General features: G+C 51.8%; 2 protein-coding genes across 29 annotated transcripts; both read left to right on the forward strand.

Moving 5' to 3' along the window:
* SLC26A6 (solute carrier family 26 member 6) lies at positions 1–10,182 on the forward strand. Of its 28 annotated transcripts, none has more exons than XM_070575417.1 (22): positions 28–166; positions 1,312–1,351; positions 1,939–2,097; positions 2,179–2,318; positions 2,538–2,648; positions 3,190–3,353; positions 3,577–3,741; positions 3,819–3,971; positions 4,320–4,402; positions 4,486–4,633; positions 4,907–5,020; positions 5,469–5,546; positions 5,886–5,981; positions 6,073–6,179; positions 6,344–6,413; positions 7,418–7,510; positions 7,599–7,721; positions 7,962–8,054; positions 8,825–9,004; positions 9,220–9,274; positions 9,549–9,685; positions 9,918–10,182. In XM_070575417.1, the coding sequence occupies exons 3-22, from the start codon at positions 1,979–1,981 to the stop codon at positions 9,930–9,932; spliced, it is 2,244 nt and encodes a 747-aa protein (XP_070431518.1). In that variant the 5' UTR covers positions 28–166; positions 1,312–1,351; positions 1,939–1,978; the 3' UTR covers positions 9,933–10,182. The 28 variants fall into 28 exon arrangements, 27 of the variants coding, with proteins under 27 accessions (XP_008526106.2, XP_008526103.2, XP_070431516.1 ...); XM_070575418.1 differs by having other exon boundaries at positions 7,599–7,703; XM_070575419.1 differs by having other exon boundaries at positions 7,599–7,703; positions 8,828–9,004.
* A 135-nt stretch (positions 10,183–10,317) lies between these two features.
* On the forward strand, positions 10,318–12,790 carry TMEM89 (transmembrane protein 89). The gene is made up of 2 exons (XM_008527886.2): positions 10,318–12,191; positions 12,600–12,790. The coding sequence occupies exons 1-2, from the start codon at positions 11,754–11,756 to the stop codon at positions 12,783–12,785; spliced, it is 624 nt and encodes a 207-aa protein (XP_008526108.1). The 5' UTR covers positions 10,318–11,753; the 3' UTR covers positions 12,786–12,790.
* Positions 12,791–21,491: the final 8,701 nt, after the last annotated feature.

The raw sequence follows: 21,491 nt of genomic DNA on the forward strand, positions 1-21,491 counted from the left end.
GGCCCAAGCCCTCCCCGTCCTGCCGGGGATTGGCCTGTGGGAGCGCGCCGGAGGCCTTGCCCCTTTCCCAGCTCGGCCTTTCGGCCCGTAGCAGCCTCTTGCTGGAGCTGTGGTAGCAGCCGCCACCTGGCAGCCCTCAAGCCATGGAGCCGTCGGAAGCTTCGGGGTGAGTGCGGGGCGCGGCCTGGGTTTCCCGTGTCCGCGTCCACGTGCGTGTCCGCGAGGCGCCGGCAGCCTCCTGGCCCCCGCGCAGGCGCCCGGCTTGGGTTGGCTCGGAAGGGGTACCGCCAAGTCTGGAGCCGGCGTACGCTGCCTACAACGCCTCGGTTTACCGCTTTTCCGCTTTTCTGCGGGCGGCTGCCCAACTGCAGCGAGGGATGGGGGCGGGAGCCGGCTGTGCCAAAGGCCGGTCGAGCCTCGCTGGAAAGCTAGCCGGGGGCCGTAGGGAGGCGGCTCCGTGCGGAGGAGCCGCGGCCCAGGAGGTGCGCCGGTGGGGCGCGTTGGGGCCGGGAGGTCGCTGCAAGATAGTCCATAGCCGGGGCCTGAGGCCGGCCGCTGTACCACTCCTACGGGAATGAGCGCTTCGGCCCTTCTGGCAGCTGTGCCCTCCCAGCGGGAGGGGCCAAGGACCCAAGCCCCGCCCTCCAAGCACGCGTCCTGCTGGTGGGGGGTTGGGAGGGCGGTGGAGGGAGCCCTTTAAGAACACCTGAGTAACTCACGGAGGAGGGGCGAGGGGGCTCAAAGATCTCTGTGGGACACGTCAAAGTCTTTAAGGTTCTTCTTTGCACCCATTCCACTCCCTCCTCCAACCGGGACACCCAGGCCCTTCGCTGGTGAGTTCCCGGCCCTCGGCCCTGGCCCTCGGGTGGGATCCTTCCCCTAGGTCAGAGCTTCTCACAGATCAGAACTTTCCTGACAGGCGAAAGCTTTCCCGGCAGGGGAGAGCTTCCCTTCAGGTAAGATCCTCCCTCTGAGATCTATTCCCAGGTGAGAGCCTCCCCAGGTCAGAGCTTCCCGTAGGTGAGAGTACCCTCCAGATCAGAACTTTCCTGGTGGGTGAAAGCTTGCCCCCAGGTAAGAGCTCCCTCTCTAAGAGCTCCCATTCCCAGGTGAGATCTATTTCCAGGACAGCTTCCTCCCAGGTCTCCTATTCCCTAGCGAGAGCTTTCCCCCTCTTCAGGTGGGAGCCTCTGGGCAGATCAGAGATTCTCCCCAGGACAGAACTTACCTGGCTGGTGAAAAATTTTGAATCAGGTGAGAGCTTCCCCCTAGCTGAGATCTATTCCCAGCTGAGATCTTCCCCCATTTCAGGTGGGAGCTTCCCTTTCCAGGTGGAAGCCTCTCCTTCCAGGTGAGTCCCCTTTCTCTCCAGGTGAGAGCCATCCCCTGGCTTTCCCAGATTAGGCCTGAGATTGTCTACAACTTGGACCCTGGGGCTGGAGGCCCAGGGGCAATATTAGCCCCACCTCTCTCCTTCTTAGAGGGGAGGGTCTCATCTGAAGAGGGCCTTGCCTGAAGAACTGGACCCCTAGTTTGCTGGATCCCTTCCTTGCGTGTGCTCTCAGCCAGCCAGCAGTGGGCTCATGGGGCAGCTGGATAAGGACTCAGAGACTGGACGGGGATTGGCTGGGGGAGAGCAAGGGGCTGGGAGGGGCAGTCAGCCTGGGACCTGGATTGGTAGAACCCTCAGGGCTGGGTAGTGTGGACTGTGCTCATCCTGCTGCCTCTTCGTGGGGGACTTTGTCCCAGCAAGCGGTTTCCACTAGCCAAAGTTCAGGCACTGCCCTGGGTGTGGGCATGGAGCCAGCTGGGGGCTGGACCTACCTAGATCTCGGGGACTAGATATCAGTCAGGTGGTGACTCTCTAGTCTCAGGTGGATGTGTGGGGGAGGTTGGGCCAGGGGTGCCCTGACGGTGTCTCTGGTCTTGCCACCCCAGACAGAGGGATACACAAGCACTGCTGTCCACAACACAAGAAATGGAGCTGAGGAGGCGAGACTACCACGTGGAGCGGCCACTGCTGAACCAGAAACAGCTGGAGGAGCTGGGGCGCTGGAGCTCAGTGACTGGGACCCACCAGTGGCGAACCTGGTTGCAGTAAGGCTGAGGGTTGGGGCCTAGGGGCACTGGCAGGACCTAGGTAGCCTCTATCCCTGATACCTACCCTTGTGTCCTCAGGTGCTCCCATGCTCGGGCCCGAGCACTTCTGCTCCAATACCTCCCTGTTTTGGCTTGGCTACCCCGGTATCCTGTGCGTGACTGGCTCCTGGGTGACCTGTTGTCTGGCCTAAGTGTGGCCATTATGCAGCTACCACAGGGTAAGCCACCTGTCATCTGGAGGCTGTACCCTCAACCATTGCCTGGTGACCTCGACCCTTTAAGGCCCTAGCCTAGAAGCCCTGTGATCTGTGGCTGCCCCCAAACCTGAAGTCATGACCCCTGCCTCTGCAACTGTGGCCTATGACCTAGGGCTGGGATTCCCTCATCCTTTCAAGGCCCTGGCCCCTTAGCCTACATTGCCACCATTCTACCTCCAGGCCTAGCCTATGCCCTCCTGGCTGGACTGCCCCCAGTGTTTGGCCTCTACAGCTCCTTCTACCCTGTCTTTATCTACTTCCTGTTTGGCACTTCCCGGCACATCTCTGTGGGTGAGTGGAGCCAGGCCCAGCCTTGCTGGAGGATGCCCACCTCCCTCATGGAGGACAGATTGAGGGCGGGCTGAGCAGAACAAGGGAACTTAGGGAAGAGAGCAGCATTGGTGCTGGGCTGCTGGAAGACTGGCCCAAGGGTCATTCCCATGCAGGAGTAGGCCTCTGACCATGGGACCACGCAGTCAGGTGACCTAGAGGCCCTGGCTCCGGGCGGATGTTGGGGGCTCAGAACTTGGCACAGGCCTGATAACCTTTGGCGGGCTGTGCCCCCTCCTCATTCCACCTTTCACAAGGGGAGCGGTTCTGAGCCAGTGGGCATAGGTGGGCAGGGTAGATGTGCGGGGCCCACATTTCTAGTCACCCTCAAGAGCCCTTGAGCTCAGGGTTCATACGTGACTGTCAGCACTGCCACTATTTGCACAGCATAGTCTGAGGATATTTGTCTAGAACTGGATGTCTGTCTTCTCCCTTAAGACCAGGGCTCCAGGGCAGGACAGTGTCCTCTCCCGTTCAGACCTGCCCTGACCTGTCCCTATAGGCACTTTTGCTGTCATGTCTGTGATGGTGGGCAGTGTGACAGAATCCCTGGCCCCAGATGAGGACTTCCTTCAGGACTTGAACTCCACAGTCAATGAGACGGCCAGAGATGCTGCCCGGGTGCAGCTGGCCTCCGCACTCAGTGTCCTAGTTGGCCTTTTCCAGGTACAGAGCAGTCAGGAGTACTGTCCCCCTACTACCTGCCCCACTGCTGAACCCATCCCCCCAACCCCCGTCTGCCAGTTCCTCTGAGTGTCTGACCATCACCATCCTCCTCCTCATCACTCTGGCTGTTGACTCATCCCTCTCTGATCTTACCTGCCCTGGGCTATGCCCCAGCCACCCCTAGGACCCCCACCTCCCCTGATTGCCCCTGGCCACCCCACAGGTGGGGCTTGGCCTGGTCCACTTCGGCTTCGTGGTCACCTACCTGTCAGAACCTCTGGTCCATGGCTATACCACAGCTGCATCTGTGCAGGTTTTCATCTCGCAGCTCAAGTATGTGTTTGGCCTCCAATTGAGCAGCCGCTCTGGGCCACTGTCCATCATCTATGTGAGTGAAGGTGGGATGAGGGACAGGTGGGTGTGCCCATGAGCTTGAGTGCTGGCTGTGACCCTGTCTCCCCTCAGACACTGCTAGAAGTCTGCTGGAAGCTGCCCCAGAGCGTGGTTGGCACCATGGTCACCGCACTTGTGGCAGGGGTAGTGCTTGTGGTGGTGAAGCTACTGAATGACAAGCTGCAACAACATCTGCCCCTGCCGATCCCCGGGGAACTGCTCACGGTTCGGATTCTGGGGGGGGCAGGGGACAGGGGAGAAGGGCAAGTGGGGATATATTCCTGCCATACGGGCATCCCCCAGGCATTTAAAGACTAGCTGGCATGAGCACTGGTGAGAGTTCCTGGGGACTGGGCGGACCACAGCGGAAAGCTCCCGAGTTAATATCTTCCTGCCCCTGAGAGACAGCATCTCTCTTTTCCCAAAATGGTGGCGTCTGTCTCATCCTGTTGCTAGCTTGTCCCTCTGAAGGTTTTGCTTCAAGTCTCCCCCTTCACCCCCAAAGAGGTTTCTCCATCCCCCTTGACAGTGGTGCCAGCACCTCCCTCCTCTGACTCTGTCCTCTCCTCCCAGCTCATCGGGGCCACAGGCATCTCCTACGGCGTGGGCCTGAAGCACAGATTTGGGGTGGATGTCGTGGGTGACATCCCTGCAGGGTGAGCTCTGGCCCCTGTCAGGTCAGGGAGCTTGGGTGGCCAGGGTCAGCACCTTCCTTTGGCCTCACAGATGCCCCTCACAGGCTGATACCCCCAGTGGCCCCCAACTCCCAGCTGTTCGCAAAACTTGTGGGAAATGCCTTCGCCATCGCTGTGGTTGGGTTCGCCATTGCCATCTCGCTGGGGAAGATCTTCGCACTGAGGCATGGCTACAGGGTGGACAGCAACCAGGTCTGGAGGACGGGATGCGGGACAGTTAGCAGGCAGTGGAGGAGGTCTGAGGGGGATGGAGTATCAGGTGGGACACAAGGAAACAGCAAACAGATGTGGTGGGCCATGTGGGGGACTGAGGATGGGGGAGCAGGACACAGGACAACAGCCAAGTCCTTGAGGGCTATGCAGTGGGGGTGAAGGTTGGGGATGCCTAGGCCTAGACACAGTTGCTTGGCGAGTGACCAGGCTCTGCCACTGAAGTCTCCTCACACCTGCTCTCCCCTCCACCAGGAGCTGGTGGCCCTTGGCCTCAGTAACCTTATTGGGGGCGTCTTCCAGTGCTTCCCTGTGAGTTGCTCTATGTCTCGGAGCCTGGTACAAGAGAGCACAGGGGGCAACACACAGGTGGGCTCAGGTGTGGGCGCGGGTGTGCTTCTGTGTGTGCATGTGCTGCTTTGCCTGGGTTGTCCCACCCTCCTCCCCTTGCTCTCCCCCTGCTCCCTCCCTACTCTCCCCCCACCCCCCTGCTCTCCCCCCACCCCCTACTCTCTTGCCCCAACCCTACTCTTCGCCTCTACTCTCCCCACACTCCCCCTACTCTCCCCTACTTTCCTCCCAACCCTTACTCTCCCCTCCCCCTCCTCTCCTCTCTTCCCCCACCTCTACTCTCCCCCAACCCCTACTCTCCACCCCCACCCCTACTCTCCACTCCCACTCTCCCTCCACTTTACCCCCAACCCCTACTCTGGCCCCACCCCCCCACTCCCTTCCCCTGCTCCCCCACTCTCTTCCCCTACTCCTACTCTGCTACCCTCCTGCTCACTCCTGCCTCCTGCTCACTCCCACCCGGCAGGTTGCTGGAGCTGTCTCCTCCCTCTTCATCCTCATTATCATTGTCAAACTTGGGGAACTCTTCCAAGACCTGCCTAAGGTGAGCCCCCACCTCCACCCCTACCCAGCTGGGTTTGAGGGCCTTGGCCAGGCCAGGGGCTCAGATCAGTCAGTCACATCCCAGGTGAGGGGCAGGGATACAAGGTCATGCCATTTTTCAAGGTTGAGACCTTTGGGGTGAGATTTGGAGTTGAGAGTCAGGGGTTAGGACCTTTCAGCATCAGATCCAAGTTGTTAGGTTCACGGGCTGGGTGGTGGTTAGCGTCATTTAGGGTTATGCCCAGGTGCTTGGGGTCAGTCTTGTTCATGCCCAGGTGGCTGGGGTTGTCAGTATCTGGGCAGCTCTCAGCAGCCCCTGGTGACACTGTCCCCATGGCAGGCAGTCCTGGCAGCCGCCATTATCGTGAACTTGAAGGGCATGTTGATGCAGTTCACAGACATATGCTCCCTCTGGAAGGCAAATCGAATGGATCTGGTGAGAGGCCTGGGATCCCAGGGGTGGGATTGGGGCCTTCAGCTCCAACAGCCCCTCTAGACCCTGCTGACCACTGCCCTTCTGTTTTTAGCTCATCTGGCTGGTGACCTTTGTGGCCACCATCCTGCTGAACCTGGACCTTGGCCTAGCAGCTGCGGTGGCCTTCTCCCTGCTGCTTGTGGTGTTCCGCACGCAGCTGTGAGTCAACCCTTTTGGTCCCCCCAATTCCAGCTGGTGAGGGAGTGACATTCCACACTGGCTCCCCCAGGTTTCCCATGTCTCAAGGACAGCCCCAGGCTCCTTAGTACCCCCTCATTGTCCTTTTCTCTGCCCTCTCTCCTCACACTCACTGTTCTTCACAGGCCTCACTATTCTATCCTGGGGCAGGTGCCAGACACGGACATTTACAGAGATGTGGCAGAGTACTCAGAGGTGTGTGGGGGTGCTAAGCAGGAGGAAGGCCTGGGTGGGGTGGAACAGAGCCAGAATGGACTTTTATCAGTCCCTTCCACACCTGGCAAGGACACTGGGGGCTGAGGGCACTTTGGTCCTTGTAATTTCAAGGGAAGAATTTGGATCTATGACCCCCAGTTAGAGTATAAGGGACTAGGAGGGGCCCGAGAAAGAGTGGACAGAGATAGGCCTGGGGGCCTGGGGACAGGTCTGTCTTGGAGCCAGCAGTACAAGTCCCATCCTGCAGACAAGCCCTGGGTCAGGAATCCCAGAGGGATTCCTGTAGGGGAGGCTGTTTCCAGATTTATCAGTGGAATTACTGGATCTCTGTCATTTACCTCCTGAGAAGTCTCATGCCAAGTGCTGGTAAAAATAGGTGGGGCTCTGGAATAAAACAAGCCCATTCCCCCTGACATGGAAACTTGAAGGCTGAGCACAGTATGATTAGGCAGAGTAAGGGGAGGACATGAGGGGGAGCAGCTCAGCTGGTTGGAAAGGGAGGAGGGAACACATCGTGCAGGCGCAAATGCTGAGCAGAGACCTGGGCAGTGCTCTGAATGGGGTGGGAGCTGGGGAAGGCTTGGTTGGGATGGCAGCTAAGGAGGGTCTCTCTATCTGCATGCAGAAAATAGACCACAGGGCAGGAATAGGAGACCCAAGAGGAGGCCTGAGAGCCACTGAACCCTGGCCTGGATATTGGCAGAAGGGCAGGGGAGATGGGGAGGGAGAGGTTCAGGATGCCCTGGAGGAAGCCCTGACAGTCCTGGCCAAGGGCCTGGGCAGAGGGAAGGAGCAGGATGAGGACTCAGGATGACACCACCAGGCCTGTGGCCCAAGCTTCTGGGAGGGCACGGGCCACAGGCTGGGCCCATGCTGGCTGGGGAGCAGAGGGGTGGGGGGCAGTGGGTGCTGGGGCACATGGGGGAGGAAAGGCAGCCAGGAGAGAGGAGGGCTCAGCCACCCCAACCCTGACCCACCCCCAGGCCAGGGAGGTCCCAGGCGTGAAGGTCTTCCGCTCCTCAGCCACTGTGTACTTTGCCAACGCTGAACTCTACAGTGACACATTGAAGCAGAAGGTGAGGCTTGGGGTCCCCAGGGTGAGTGTCAGAGGGTCCCTCACTTCCACAGAGTGTCCACATCCCCTTCCCTGATATTCGCCTCTAGTGTGGTATAGACGTCGACCGCCTCATCTCCCGGAAGAAGAAGCTGCTCAAGAAGAAGGAGCTAAAGCTGAAGCGACTGCTGAAGGAGGAGAAGCTCCAGAGACAGGCAGGGCCCCTTGAGCCGGTGACTCCTGCGTCTGTCCTGCTGCTCACCCGACGCAGCCTTTCTCCCAACCTCCTGGGCTCCTGACTTCTCACCCGCATTCTTCATTCCTCCTCCTTTCTCCCTGATGCCCCCTAGGACCCTGCTTTACTCCCCTGGCTGGTCAGGGCTCTGGGTGGAATTTTATTTTTCTCCCATCCCACCAAGGCAGCGACGGTGTGAACCCATCACGATCCCTGTCTCCTCTCTTCCCTGGCCTAGGCTGCTGCCTCCAAGGGCACTTCCGTTTCCATCAATGCCAACACCAGCATCAGAGACATCGAGAGCAACAACATGGAGGGCTCCAAGGCCAAGGTGAGGCTGGAGGTGGGAGAGGGGTCAGCCATGAGCTGCAGAGATGGGGGTGCTCACACATGTCCCATGAGGAAAGCTGTGGACCTTCGAGTTGTGCATTCAAGGTGGTTGTGCCAATAGCAGGAGGAATGGGTGATGGATAAGATACTCTGTGGGGAGATCTCTAGAGTATGCCATGGAATTCTGCTTGTGGCTCTCTTGTCTGTAATCTGAGGCCCACATGAAGACCTTGAATTTACAGAGTCTGCAAGACCCTACCGTCTGTGCTCATGGATAGAGGGAAGGGATTGAGGGCGTGGGGAAAAAATGTGGGGTCCAAAAAGGGAACGCCACACTCAGTTAGAGACCTAGGCAGGGGGCCGAGGTGTCTGAGTGTACACATGTGTGCATGTGTCTCTTCTGGTCCATCCTTGGGCCCCCTATCCACTCCATCCTGGCTGACTGAGGATGAGGTACAGTCTCCCAGTGGCCTCCCTTCTTAAGTGTCCCTATTAAGCCTGGGCCCAGGAGGTAATAGAGCAGTATATGCTTGGTCTGTGTGTGCTACTTGAGTCTAGGCGTCCTCTCCTGTGTGTCCCCATGAGTTCCTCCTGTCTTTGCCTAGAGGAAATCCCCATGTCCAAGTCCTCATGTGTCCCTTGCAAGCCCCATATATCTGGGTGTTTACATGCATGCTCCCACACCTGACCTTATGTGACCCTGCCTGTCTGTGCGTGTTCCCTGCCTTCATCTTCTTGTGGGCGGCCCTTGCAGTGTGTCTGGCTCCATAGCAGGTGAGCGCAGGGAAGGAACTAGAGGATACAGCAGCCAGCGGTCAAGAAGATGCCAAGGCCCCAGATGGGTCCACACTGAAGGCCCTGGGCCTGCCTCAGCCGGATTTCCACAGCCTTGTCCTGGACCTGGGTGCCCTCTCCTTCGTGGACACTGTGTGCCTCAAGAGCCTGAAGAATGTAAGAGGCTGGGGTATACCTAGGAAGAGCCCTGGGGGAGGACGAGGCCCCTCAAGCCTGCACTCTGCCCCCATAACTAGCTCCAAGAGCCCTCTGAGCCTTCCAACCCCCAGACTCTCTGAGCTCCCCCTCTAAACTCCCTCCCTGCAGCCTTCCTGAATCCTCCCTTGGAGCCTGAGCCTCCCTCTGAATCTGGCCCCCTTTTTCTGCTGCAGATTTTCCGTGACTTCCGGGAGATCGAGGTGGAGGTGTACATGGCCGCCTGCCACAGTGCGTGGGGTGGGGATGGCAGGAATGGTCCGGGAAGGGGGTGGGGCTCTTCCAGTCAAGGAGTCTGCCAGGCAGCACAAGGTAAAAGTCTCTGAAACTGGAAGTCAGAGGTATCCTGGGAGGCAAGGTGAAGGGTCAAGGGTGACTAGGGGTTTAGCTGTAACCTCAGGGGTGGAGGTCACAGGTGACATGGGTCAGGGCATTCTGCTGGTGATTGGGGGTTGGGGTTCTTGGTGGTTCTGTGAGTCAGGGGAGACCTGCTTCTTGCCTACAGCCCCTGTGGTCACACAGCTTGAGGCTGGGCACTTCTTCGATGCGTCTATCACTAAGCAGCATCTCTTTGCCTCTGTCCACGATGCTGTCGTCTTTGCCCTCCAACACCCAAGGTCTGGTCCCGTCAGCCCTGTTTCGGTGAGCTGACCTCTGGACCGCTAAACTCTTTATCTACTGCTTGTCCCCACCCCTGACCCCAACTCCAGGAAGTCCACACTTCCTAGATGGCTCTGCCTCCAGTGGACCCACTGCCTTCCCCTCCTGCCTTTAGATAAAGCTGCTCCTGGGGGCAGAGGTTGCTCTCCTAGGGGAGGGGGTGGTATGCGTCCTTTGCAAACTGACTGGCGCTTCTCCTCCTTGGCCTGCTCAGGTTACCCAACTCTGACCGTGCTGCCACCCTACCTGAGACTGCCTACCTCTGGAGATTGTGACGTGGCACCCATGAGAACCCCCTGACCCCTAGGCTGCCTCCAGCTGTCACCCAGGAGTACCCTCCGTATACACATACATAACTCAGGGATGGAGGTCCTGGGACTCCGCGTTCAGTGTGATGGGGCACTGGAGTCGGCCAGCACTGGCCAGGGCAGGGGAGCATGCGTGTTTGCAGCCTCAGGAATAAAGATTTGTTTGCCCAACACCAGGCTCTGCTGTGGCTTGGTGGAGGCTTGGTGGGGGTAGGAGGTGGGTCCACAGTCCTGGCTCCTGACTCTTCTTATGGCCCACACTGGGGACTGGAATCAGAAGTTGTAGGGGAGGTTTGGGGAGGGCAGGGTCAGGAGGGACAGTGTAGAACAGGAGGGCGAGCTGTGGGGCCAGGCCCAGAATTGGGGCATACGGGTTGAAGTTTCTCCCCGGCCACACATAGTCCTCGGCACCTGTGTCCTCAGCTGTAAAACAGTTGGAATCAGAGCTGCTTCTCAGGAATCATCTGTTCTCAGGGGCACTTGATAACAAGCAAGGCACTGGGTGCCACCAGGTAGCCCTGGAGGGTGTAATGTGAACACCCGAGTAACCAGTTGAGGAGGGGCAGGTGTTCACAGGTGCTGCTGGTCTGCATTTAGAAATAAGAGTGTGCATGATTGATTTACTTGGGAAAATGCCTGTTCGTATAATTAGATCACTGGGCTTTGTAGGTCACTGTGGGCCAAGAAGCATGTGTTGATTTCTACCATAAAATGCCAACATCTGGGCCTGTGGCCCAGTGGGCAGCAGTGGGCCTTCGAGCCAGCTGATACTCTGAGTGCTTGGGGTGAGGGTGGGGGCACTAGAATCTTCCTGGGCCTCAAGGTCTCATCAGCAGAGCATGAATGGTAATAGGATCCACCTCGTGGGTTGTTCCGTGCCATGAGTAAATGCCATGAAATGCTTGCATCAGTGCTGGGCCCGTGTCACTTGCTCAAAACGGGTGAGCTTTGCCGTCTACCAGCTGACCAGGTGCTAGGCTCTGCTGGGTGAGTGGACAGAGGCTGCCCTACCCTCCAAGTCACTGAGGCACCCCTTGCTCAGCTGTCTTTATTGTGGCCCTGCACTGTGTTTACAAATCTTTGTCCACCCTCTACCCCCAGAACCTCAGCCCAGGAAGTCATGGCTCTTTGTCTATTCTGTCATGCCGTGTCCTGGCACCAGGAGGTGCCTGGCACGTGGCGGTGCTTGGTAAATATTGGTTGAGTGAAGCGTATGTGCTGGAATGGAAGGCCGACCTCGAACAAGAGATTGCAGATACTTAGAAATGCTTCGAAGAAAATAAAACAGAGTCACATGGGAGAGAAAGGACTGTGTCGCCCCAGATGGTCCTGGGAGGGAGGCTCAGGGAGCAGGTGATACTTCTACTGAAGCTCCAGCCATGAGAAGTGTCTCTATGAGTGGAGGACAGCGCTCCTGGTGTGGGGAACAGCAGGTGTGTTCAGCAACACTAGTGAGGCCTGCATGAGGCAGGAGGGGAGACCAAAGCATGCTGAGCCTTTGGACTTTATTCGGAGCGTGAGGGGCCCCCCGTTTTTGAGCACTCACTGCGGTGATGTGGACTGTCGGGTAGGCTGGGCGTAGGGGACCAGCGAGCAGCTCTGAGCTGGAGAGCAGTGTTAGAGGCTGTGGGATGTTAGAATTGTAGGGAGTGGATGTTAGGTGAGGAGGAGGGAGGGGGTAAAGGAGGCACTCCTTTAGTCCTGGGCCCCAAGCCTGCCATCCTCCTCAGCCCTGGAACCCCATGCCCCATGTTTTCTGCTCAGGCTTCCCCCATGAAAGGCCATGGGGCCAGCTGGAACCTCCTGCCTCTAGTCTGGCCTGCCTGTGGGGGAGGGGCGTTTGTCTGTTGCCAGGTGCCCAGGTTCCGCTGGCACTTGCCACAGCCATGCTGCTCGCACGGTCCTTCCTGCTAGTGCTACTCCTGCTGGCCATGCCTGCCCCAACCCACACCTGGTCACGGCCCCTGTGGTACCAGGTGGGGCTGGACTTACAGCCCTGGGGATGCCAACCAGACAGCATGGAGAGTTGCAGAGAAAGCCTGGGCTGTCCTGGCCATTTGATGGGCCTGGGGGAGAACTACGTCTACCCTGTGGCTGGGGTCACAGCCACCACTACCATGATGCTGATGATTGCCCATGTGGTGCAGCGGCGATGGCGTTTACGGGCCACTAAGTTTGAGGTGAGCACAGCACCGCTCTGTCCCCCCCAGTGTCCTACCTCCACTCAGACCCAATGAGCTCCTATCCTCCACCCAACCTTCCCCAATCAGCCTACCCATGCCTTGTGGGCCTCCTGCTGCCCCTTTCCTCACTGCTCACACCCCATGGTCCATTCATCTGTCCACACCTGTCAGCCCCTAGCCATTCCCCACGGCCAGTACCCTGCTCCCATCTGTCCCTCTTTAATATCCCTATTCCTCACCCAGCTTACCTGGTCCTCATGACCACCCTGGCCCACAACAGACCCTCAGGGATCCTCTATCACCCTAAGTCCCCCATCCCCCATCCCCCTGGCTCCATTACTGCCCCTTACCACACCTCCGTCCCATCCCTCTGCTCTCACACCTGCCTCTTGGTCCTATCCTCAGCATCCACAGGTGACCACTGACCCCCCTGGACTCTGGAAACAGCGGACCCCGATCTCAGACCGCACCCTACTCCTCGGTGTCCTGCACGTGCTGGATGCCCTCCTGGTTCACATCGAGGGCCACCTGCAGTCTCTAGCCACCCAGCAGCGAACCCAAATAAAGGGGACTCCCACCCAGAGTGGGTGACCTAACATATGCCTCTCTTTGCCTCATAGCCAGTCAGGGTAGGGGTGGCCTGAGGCTCTGGGCCAGGCTTGGGACTGTGTGTGTCTTTTCTCTCCAGGCCTGCCTGGACCCTGTTTCCCCTTTCTGTTTTTACAGCCAGCAGACTTGTTGAGGCCTCAGTGCCCCAGATGGATGGGCAGGTTTTGCCCAGGCTGGCTCACACTGCTCCATTGCCTCCACCAACTGACTCCTCCCTAAGTATCCCACCCACAAATACAATTGCTCCTCAGGAGTCTCCACTGTGGTGGGAGAAGACTTGACTATCAGGGCAGACTTAGATGATCTGGGGAGGGCTGCCCAGGGGTGATAACTTGGCTGAACCACTAGGGCTTCTGGTTGGGGCTGCAGCCTGAGCTGGGAGTAGGGGCTGGAGGGGGAGCCCTGGCTGCCTTCATCTTTGTGGCAGTCTCGAACACTCCCTGGCACCTGAGTGGCCCTTGTTCTCAGGCCCTGGAAGTAAAGTGAGGGCTGAACCTCCCCAAAGGGGAGGCCCTTACCCACCTCCTCCCTTCGTTCTACCATAGGCAAGTCAGTTTGAGTGGGTACTGAGGCCTCTGCATTTTTAAGGTCTCTGCTTTTGAAAAAGAATATAATGTTATGAATTCAAAAACAGAAATAGAAGTAAATTAAAATAATGAGAAAAGAAATCATGACAAATCACAAATGCTAAAAAGCTGACGATACAATGCAAAATCCAGAACAATAACATTTGTGGTGACTTCCTGACACATTTCTGTAATATGTTTTCCCCTGTATTTTCAGGCTGCTCACTCTGATCACCTTTGCATAGGACAAGGATTTTGTAATTTGGGGGGAAATATTTTCCATACAGAGAATAGGAAGGCAATTCAGTCTCCCTTCTAACATGGTTGATTGAAATTTGTGTTTTAATTAGTGATAGTTTAGAAAATTTATTTCTCTCGTAACCTGTTATTGATGGTGTCACATAAGTGGTCTGGATTGTTTTCAAATTTAGGAAACTCATCAACTTTCTTTCATATAGTACGCATATGATTTGGAAGAGTTTTCCACAGCTAAGCTTCTGGCTCCACACATTTCAAATCTTGTTTTCTCTCCATGGCCCACAATTTTTCCAGCACTGGGCAAGAGGACCTTGCACTTCTATCCTGACCGGAGGTTTCTGGAAGCCATTCCTACACCAGGACAGAAACGATAAGCTAACCATACAGAGGAGTGGAGCAAGCCACATAAATAAGGCCCTCTACACCCAAACCAAGTGTGTCCCTGGGGTACACTTGGAGATATGCTGCCTGGGTTCCCCTTCAAGGAAGGCCTGCTGCTGCCAGCCACCAAGAAGGCAGCCAGCAGATGGGTCTACCTCAGCAGTAAAGAGCCCCGTCACAGCTAGTTTTCTCCCTCAGCCCAACCCTTTCCCTCCCTACCTCAGATGCTGAGCTTAAAAGATTCCCTGGTAAAGATCCTGATCTCCGTCTTGGATTCTGCTTCCCAGAGAAACCAACCTGGGACAGTCCCCAACCTACCTTCCTCTTGGCTGGACCTCAAAAATGTCACAGCTTCTCTGATGTCCCCTGCCTGAGGGGAGGTGGGATGGAGGGGAGTCTGAGTGGGAAAGGACAGAGGTACTCACTGAATACAGTTAGAGTATCTTAGTTTTGCAAGTTTTCCAAAAATACTTGATCCTATGAATACACTTCTGGGGCTCCTCCCAAGGCCTAGAAATGAAGGGTGTTGAAGTTTGAGCTTCATCAGCCCCTTGTTAGGCCTACTTCTACAATCTACAAGTTTCAGTGAACACCTACTGTTTGCTAACCTATTGTTGATGCCAGGATCAGCTGATGTACAGAACAGAACTGGCTCCTCCCTCACCCACTCACAAATAGGAGAGGGTGGTGGTGGTGAAATAGACTCAAAAAGGCCATTGCTCTGCAGAGAGGTGGGCTGACTCAGTCCGGGTGGGGCAGGGGTGGGCTGACTGCTGGGACCTGAAGGATGAGTGGGGTGACTACAGAAGGGGGAGAGTGCTCCAGTCAGAAGGACAAGGGTGCGTACATGGGTCTGGTGGGGGGACAGACCTTTACCTGTTCTAGGAACTATAATGTGGTCAGGATTCCAGGGGAAAGAAGGCACTCTGGAGAGCAAGAGGGAGCAGGCTGGTAGGGGCAGGAGTTGGTGCCTCCTAGGGAGGGTGTGGTGGGGAGAATAATGGCCTCTCAAGATGTCCGTGGAATCTGTGAATATGGTACAGTACATGGCAAAAATAACTTTGCAGATAGGATTAAGGTTAAAGAATTTAAGATTATTATGGATTATTTTGGTGGGCCCAATGTAATCGCATGAACTCTTAAAAGTGGATGAGGAGGGCAGAAGAGTTGGTCAGATTCAAAGTGTGAAAGTCACTTGATTCTCTGCTGCTGGCTTTGAAGATGGTGGAAGGGATCTTCCACCATCCAAGGATCCAAGGCATTTTGTTTGCCTCTAGAAGCTAGGAATGACCCTCAGGTGATAGCCAGTGAGAAAACAGGAAACTCACTCCTGCGGCCACTAGGATCTACATTCTGTCAACAGCTGGAATGACCAAGGACATAAATTCTCCCTGAGAGCCTCCAGAAAGGAATACAGCCCTACTGATGTCTTGATTTTAGCTCAGTGAGATCTATGTTGAACCTCGGGCCCAAAGAACTGTGAGAGAATAAATTTATGTTGTTCTAAAATGTTAAGTTTGTGGTGATTTATGATAGCAGCAATGGAAAACTAATACAAATGTTGGTACCAAGAGTGAGGTACTGCTGTAACAAATTCTAAAAGTGTAGAAATGGCTTTGGAATTGGGCAGTGAGCAAAGGCTGGAATAATAAAAAATAATAAATAAAACAGCATAATAGAGAAAGCCAAGATTGCCTTCAACTGTTAGCAGAAAACTGGACTTTAAGAATGCTGCCAGTGAGGGCTCAGAAGAAAATATGGAACATGTTATTGGAAACTGGGAGGAAAAAGAATCCTTGTTAAATAGTTGCAGGAAGATTAGTGGAATTGCATCCCACAGTTGGGTGGAAAGAAGAACTTAGTAAACGATGAACTTGGATATTTAGCAGAAGAGGTTTCTAAGCAAAGTGTTGAAAGTGCAGCCTGGTTTATTGTTGCTACTTATGGCAAAATGCAAGAGGAGGGAGATAGATTGAGAGAAAAACTATTAAACAAAATAGAACCAAGACTTGATATCAGAAATTCTCAGCCAACTGCCCAGAAAAACTTTCCTCCAAAATTATCAGAATTGATACAATTCTAATCAAATTAGGTTTTTCTTTTAGATTGACAAAATATTATTTCATAAATAATGTAAAAAAGAGTGTGACATAACAGAAAATGGCAGGATCAGAAGCTCTAGGATCCCATCACTCCACCAAAACAACTATTGAGCCAGCAGAAACCGTCTATAGCAACTTTTTTGGAACTCTGAAGTCTAGTTGAACACTTGCAGCATCCAGGGGGGAGCTTGATGAAGAATCTGGTGAATTTAAGTAAATTTCTGCTGTTTCAACCCCCACAGACTGAAACAGCTTCCCAGCTGCAGAGGATTTAAACAGACGATACTCCCCCACCCCTACCCCCACCTCCTTTTTTTTTTTTTTTTTTTAAAGATTTTATTTTTTCCTTTTTCTCCCCAAAGCCCCCCGGTACATAGTTGTGTATTCTTCGTTGTGGGTTCTTCTAGTTGTGGCATATGGGACGCTGCCTCAGCGTGGTCTGATGAGCAGTGCCATGTCCGCGCCCAGGATTCGAACTGATGAAACACTGGGCCGCCTGCAGCGGAGCGCGCGAACTTAACCACTCGGCCACGGGGCCAGCCCCCCCCACCTCCTTTTTTGGGGGAGAAATCTTTGCCAGGCCACTAGCTGACCATAGAGACAATTGAACAGAAACTCCAGTGACCACACACAACAAGGAATACACACTTTGCAAAGATAGAATGGAAAAGTCATAAATAAATGGCCCCACCCCTCAACAAGCAGAAATCAGCAATCCCTGAAGAGTGGGAGAATTAGGTTTCCAGAATTACTACATGTGATACTCAGAATGTCCAATTCTCAACAAAAAATTATAAAACACACAAAGAAATAGGAAACTATGGCCCATTCACAGAAGAAAAAAAAAAGAATTTGACAGAAATTGTCCATGAGTAAGCCCAAGCATTGGAATTATTAGTCAAAGGAAACCATAGACAAAGAACTCAAGTAAATCAGGAAAACAATGTCTGAATAAAATTTGGAATTTTTTTAAAGATGGGCCCTGAGCTAACATCTGTTGCCAATCTTTTTTTTCTTTTTCTTCTCCCCAAAGACCCCCCAGTACATAGCTATATATTCTAGTTGTAGATCCTTCTAGTTCTGTTATGTGGGACACCATCTCAGCATGGCATGATAGGCAGTGCTAGGTCTGCACCCAGGATCCAAACTAGCAAAACCCTGGGCCACCAAAGTGGAGCATAAGAACTTAACCACTCGGCTGTGGGGCTGGCCCCTAAAATTAGAATATTAATAAAGAGATAGAAAATTTTAAATGGATCCAAAAATAAATTCTGGAGCTGAAGAGTCTAATACCTGAAATGAAAAACTCAGTAGAAGGGTTCAAAAGCAGATTGGAGCAGGAAGAAGAAAGGATCAGTGAATTGAAGGTAAGACAATTGAAATTATCCAGTCTGAGGAGCAGAAAGAAAAAGAATGAAGAAAATCCTGAGGAATGTATGGAATACTATAAAACAGAACAATATAGGCATTATGGGAGTTCCAAAAAGAGAAGAAAGAGAAAGGAGCAGAAAAAAATATTCAAATAAATAATGACCAAAATCTCCCCAAATCGGTTGAAAGATGTGAATATACACATCTAAGAATCTCAATGAACTCCAAGCAGGATAAACTCAGAGATCCACACAGAAACACATTATCATCAAATTGTCAAAACTAAAAGAGAAGTGACCCCTCATATAAAGGGATCATAAATAAGATTAACATATGATTTCTACTCAGAAGCCATGGAAGCCAGAAGGCAGTGGGATGACATATTTAAAGTCCTGAATTTAAAAAAACCCTGTCAAACAAGAATTCTATATCCAGCAAAACTATCCTTCAAGAATGAAGGAGAAATTAAGACAGTTCCAGGTAAACAAAAGCTCAGAGAGTTCATTATTGGTAGACCTATCCTACAAGAAATGCCCAAGGGAATCCTTCAGACTGAAATAAAAGGACACTAGACAATAACTCAAAGCCATATTAAAAACCAAGAAGACTAGTAAAGGTAGCTTCACAGGTAACTATAAAAACCAGTATTAGTTCACTTTAAGTTTAGTTTTTAACTTCTCTCTTTTTCCAACATGATTTAAAAGGAAAAGCATAAAACAATAATTATAAATCAATGTTAATATTTAAAGAAGAATTAACACCAATTCTTCTCAAACTCTTCCAAAAAATTAAAGAGGAGGGAACATTTCCTAATTTATTCTATGAGGCCAGCATTGTTCTGATACCAAAGCCAGAAAAAGACATTACAAGAAAAGAAAACTACAGATCAATATCTCTTATTAATATCTATGCAAATATCTTCAACAAAATACCAGAAAATCAAATTTAGCAGCATATTAAGAGAGATCCAGTTCAGCCCCAGTGGCCTAGTGGTTAAGTTCAGTGCATTCCACTTCAGTGGCCTTAAACAGATGCATGTATGCCAGTGTTCATTGCAGCATTATTTACAATATACAAAATGTGGAAACAACCCAAGTGTTCATCAACAGATGAATGGACAAATGACATTATGCTAAGTGAAATAATCCAAACATAAAAGGACAGTGTTAAAAGATAAACTAAGGCATATTAAAATTTTTGAGTTTACTTGAGCAAAAATTGATTCAAATTGGGCAGCATCCAATCTAGCAGATAGAAGGGAGCTCCAAGGAACTGCACGAAATGAAAGACTTATAGGCAGAAGGGAGCAGGAACAAAGAAGTTATACTAGCCAAAAAAGTGGTTTGGTTATTGCAAAATTACTTTCCTGGAGGGGACAGAATGGGTCTATGAGGCAGATGGCCTAACTAGTGCTGATCAGGTGGTTCCTGATTAACTGGTTTAAGATTCCATTTCTTAATTAAATCTTGGTCTGATAACCTGGGGCTTAGCATAGCAACACTATTTTGGGCCTGTTGTCTTTTTAACAACAAATATTGTATGATCTCACTTATATGAAGTATCTAGAATAGGCAAGTTCATAAAGACAGAAAGTAGAAGCCAGGTTACCAGGGGAAGGAGGAAGGGGGAAAAATGATGAGTCATTGCTTAACCACACAGAGTTTCTGTTTGGGGTGATGAAAAAGTTTTGGAAATAGTGGCAATGGCTGCACAACATTTTGAATCTAATTAATGCCACTGAATTGTATAGTTAGTAAGAGTTACAGGTTTGCAAATCTCAGGGGGTAAGAAAGGGAGTCTCAGAGATGGATAGAGAAAGGAGGCCTGGTCAAGAGATGCTGTCCCAAAATTCAGTTTGCAATTTAGGGGGGGAAAGGATATTTTGATCCCACCTGACTCTATATGCCAAGTAAATTCCAGAAGATCAATGAGTCACCGAAGACTCTTGCCAAATCATTGCAATGGCCACTGCTTGTACTTGACCTTTTAGTAAGATTTCCTTTTTTGACCAATGTCTTGAAACACATCCTTCCCTGGGCATCTACAGCATCACTCTTCCTTGTCATCTCACTGTCCTTCCCTTCTCATTCCAGGGTAGTAGTGGGGGTGAAGAAGGGGGATAGGTCACTGGACTGAGAAATTATTTGGAACAGAATTTGCTAAAGGATTGGGTGTGGATTTTGAAAGTGAAGAGTCAAGCATGGCTCTTAGACATTTAGCCTGAGCAACTGGGTTAATGGAGGTGTCATTTACTGACATGAAGATAATTATGGGAGGAACAAGTTTGGGACAGAAAGTGAAGAGTTCAGCCTGAATGTTTAACTCAGATGTCTGTTGGTCCTCCAGGGGAGATGATGAGCAAATGATGGGAATATAGGCGTCATTGTATGTATAGACAGCAATGAAGCCTTAAGTCTAGATGAGATGACCAGGCAGTAAGGAAAGGAAGAGGTGTCAGGACTGAGCCCTGGCTATGCAAAAGTCAGAAGGTGAGGAGGAACCAGCAGAATTGCTCAGAAGGAGTGTCCAGAACAAAGAATGGAAGAGCATGGGAACCTGGAGGCAGAGAAAGGATGAGGCTCTAGGAAGGAAGATGTGGCCAATCATCTTAAACGATGATTTCCATTGGCCATTGGATTTAGCAACATGGAGCTCAATGATTACCTTGTCAGGTGTTGTTTTGGAGGAGTGAAGTGGGGCTGGAATGGAGTGGGTTTGGGAGAGAATGGGAGGAGAGGAATTGCAGGCAGTGAGATCTTTGGGGGAGCTCTGCTTGAAGGAAGGTACAGAATGCAGTGGTCACTGTAAGAGGTTCTGTCACAGGCCAGAGGAGCCTAGGGAGACATGACAATGAAATGCAATGTGGTGTCCTGGATGGGATCCTAGAACAGAAAAAGGACATTAGGTAAAAACTAAGGGGATCTCAACAAACTATGGACTTTAATTAAAAATAGTGTACCAATATTGGTTCATTAATTGTAGCAAATGTACCATAATAATGTAAGATAATAATAGGGGAAGCTGTGCATGTGTGTATGGGGGAGTATATAAGGGAAACTCTGTATTACTGCTCAACTATTTTGTAAATATAAAACTTCTAAAAACTGAAGTTTAAAAAAGGTGAAAGACAAAGTAATTAGATTCTTGTTTTGTTTGTTTGTTTTGTTTTTAAAGACACCATCTTTCTTTCTTTTCTTTCTTTCTTCTTTTTTTTTTGTGAGGAAGATTAGCCCTGAACTAACATCTGCTGCCAATCCTCCTATTTTTGCTGAGGAAGACTGGCCCTGAGCTAACATCCGTGCCCATCTTCCTCTACTTTATATGTGGGATGCCTGCCACAGCATGGCTTGCCAAGCAGTGCCAGTCCGCACCCGGGATCCAAACCCGCGAACCCTGGGCCACCAAAGCGGACTGTGTGCACTTAACTGCTGCGCCACCAGGCTGGCCCTAGAAGATTCTTATTTCATTTCTAAATCATAACATAATTTTAGCTGGCAAAATATTAACACACACTTAAGCACCTTTTGTCTGATTTATACAAAAGGAAATTTTAACTGAGTGACTTTTTGCAAGATCACAAAAATAGAAGCACAATAAATCACGTATACCAGTAAAAGGAAGTAGAGTTCAGAGGCACGCTATTTCAAAAGTCACACTCATTTTTTGTAAAAATTTAAAATGCTGTATTAAAATAGTACAGGAATATAAAAATGGTAGCTTCCTCTCCCTTCCCTTGAATCCATTTTCCGGAAGTCACCTGGCTGAAAGTTTAGAGTGAGTTCCTCCGGATTTTTTTATATGTAGTATATTGGAAGAGGTACGTCGTTTTGTTTTGTGTGTGTGTTTGTGTGTGTGTTTTGTTTTCCCAACAAGGAATCCTTTTCACAAATTGGTCTCTAAGCAATTCCATTTTTCTCAGCAATATATTGTTAAATTCCTTCCATGTCAACCGTCTGAATTTACTTCTTTTTTTAAGAGAAAATTGTGACTTTCAGCAGCTGCCTCGCAGG

This window comes from Equus przewalskii, chromosome 15 (assembly GCF_037783145.1).
Source record: "Equus przewalskii isolate Varuska chromosome 15, EquPr2, whole genome shotgun sequence".
Classification (NCBI taxonomy): Eukaryota; Metazoa; Chordata; class Mammalia; order Perissodactyla; family Equidae; genus Equus; species Equus przewalskii.

Excerpts from the sequence above, each read along its gene's own strand:
- SLC26A6 (XM_008527881.2), top strand. The coding sequence starts at position 144 with ATGGAGCCGTCGGAAGCTTCGGG. Across the intron at positions 7,511-7,598 it reads GTGACACATTGAAGCAGAAG|TGTGGTATAGACGTCGACCG; the intron begins GTGAGGCTTGGG and ends ATTCGCCTCTAG. Across the intron at positions 7,722-7,961 it reads AGGCAGGGCCCCTTGAGCCG|GCTGCTGCCTCCAAGGGCAC; the intron begins GTGACTCCTGCG and ends TCCCTGGCCTAG.
- TMEM89 (XM_008527886.2), top strand. The coding sequence starts at position 11,754 with ATGCCCCATGTTTTCTGCTCAGGCTTCCCCCATGAAAGGCCATGGGGC. Across the intron at positions 12,192-12,599 it reads TACGGGCCACTAAGTTTGAG|CATCCACAGGTGACCACTGA; the intron begins GTGAGCACAGCA and ends TCCTATCCTCAG.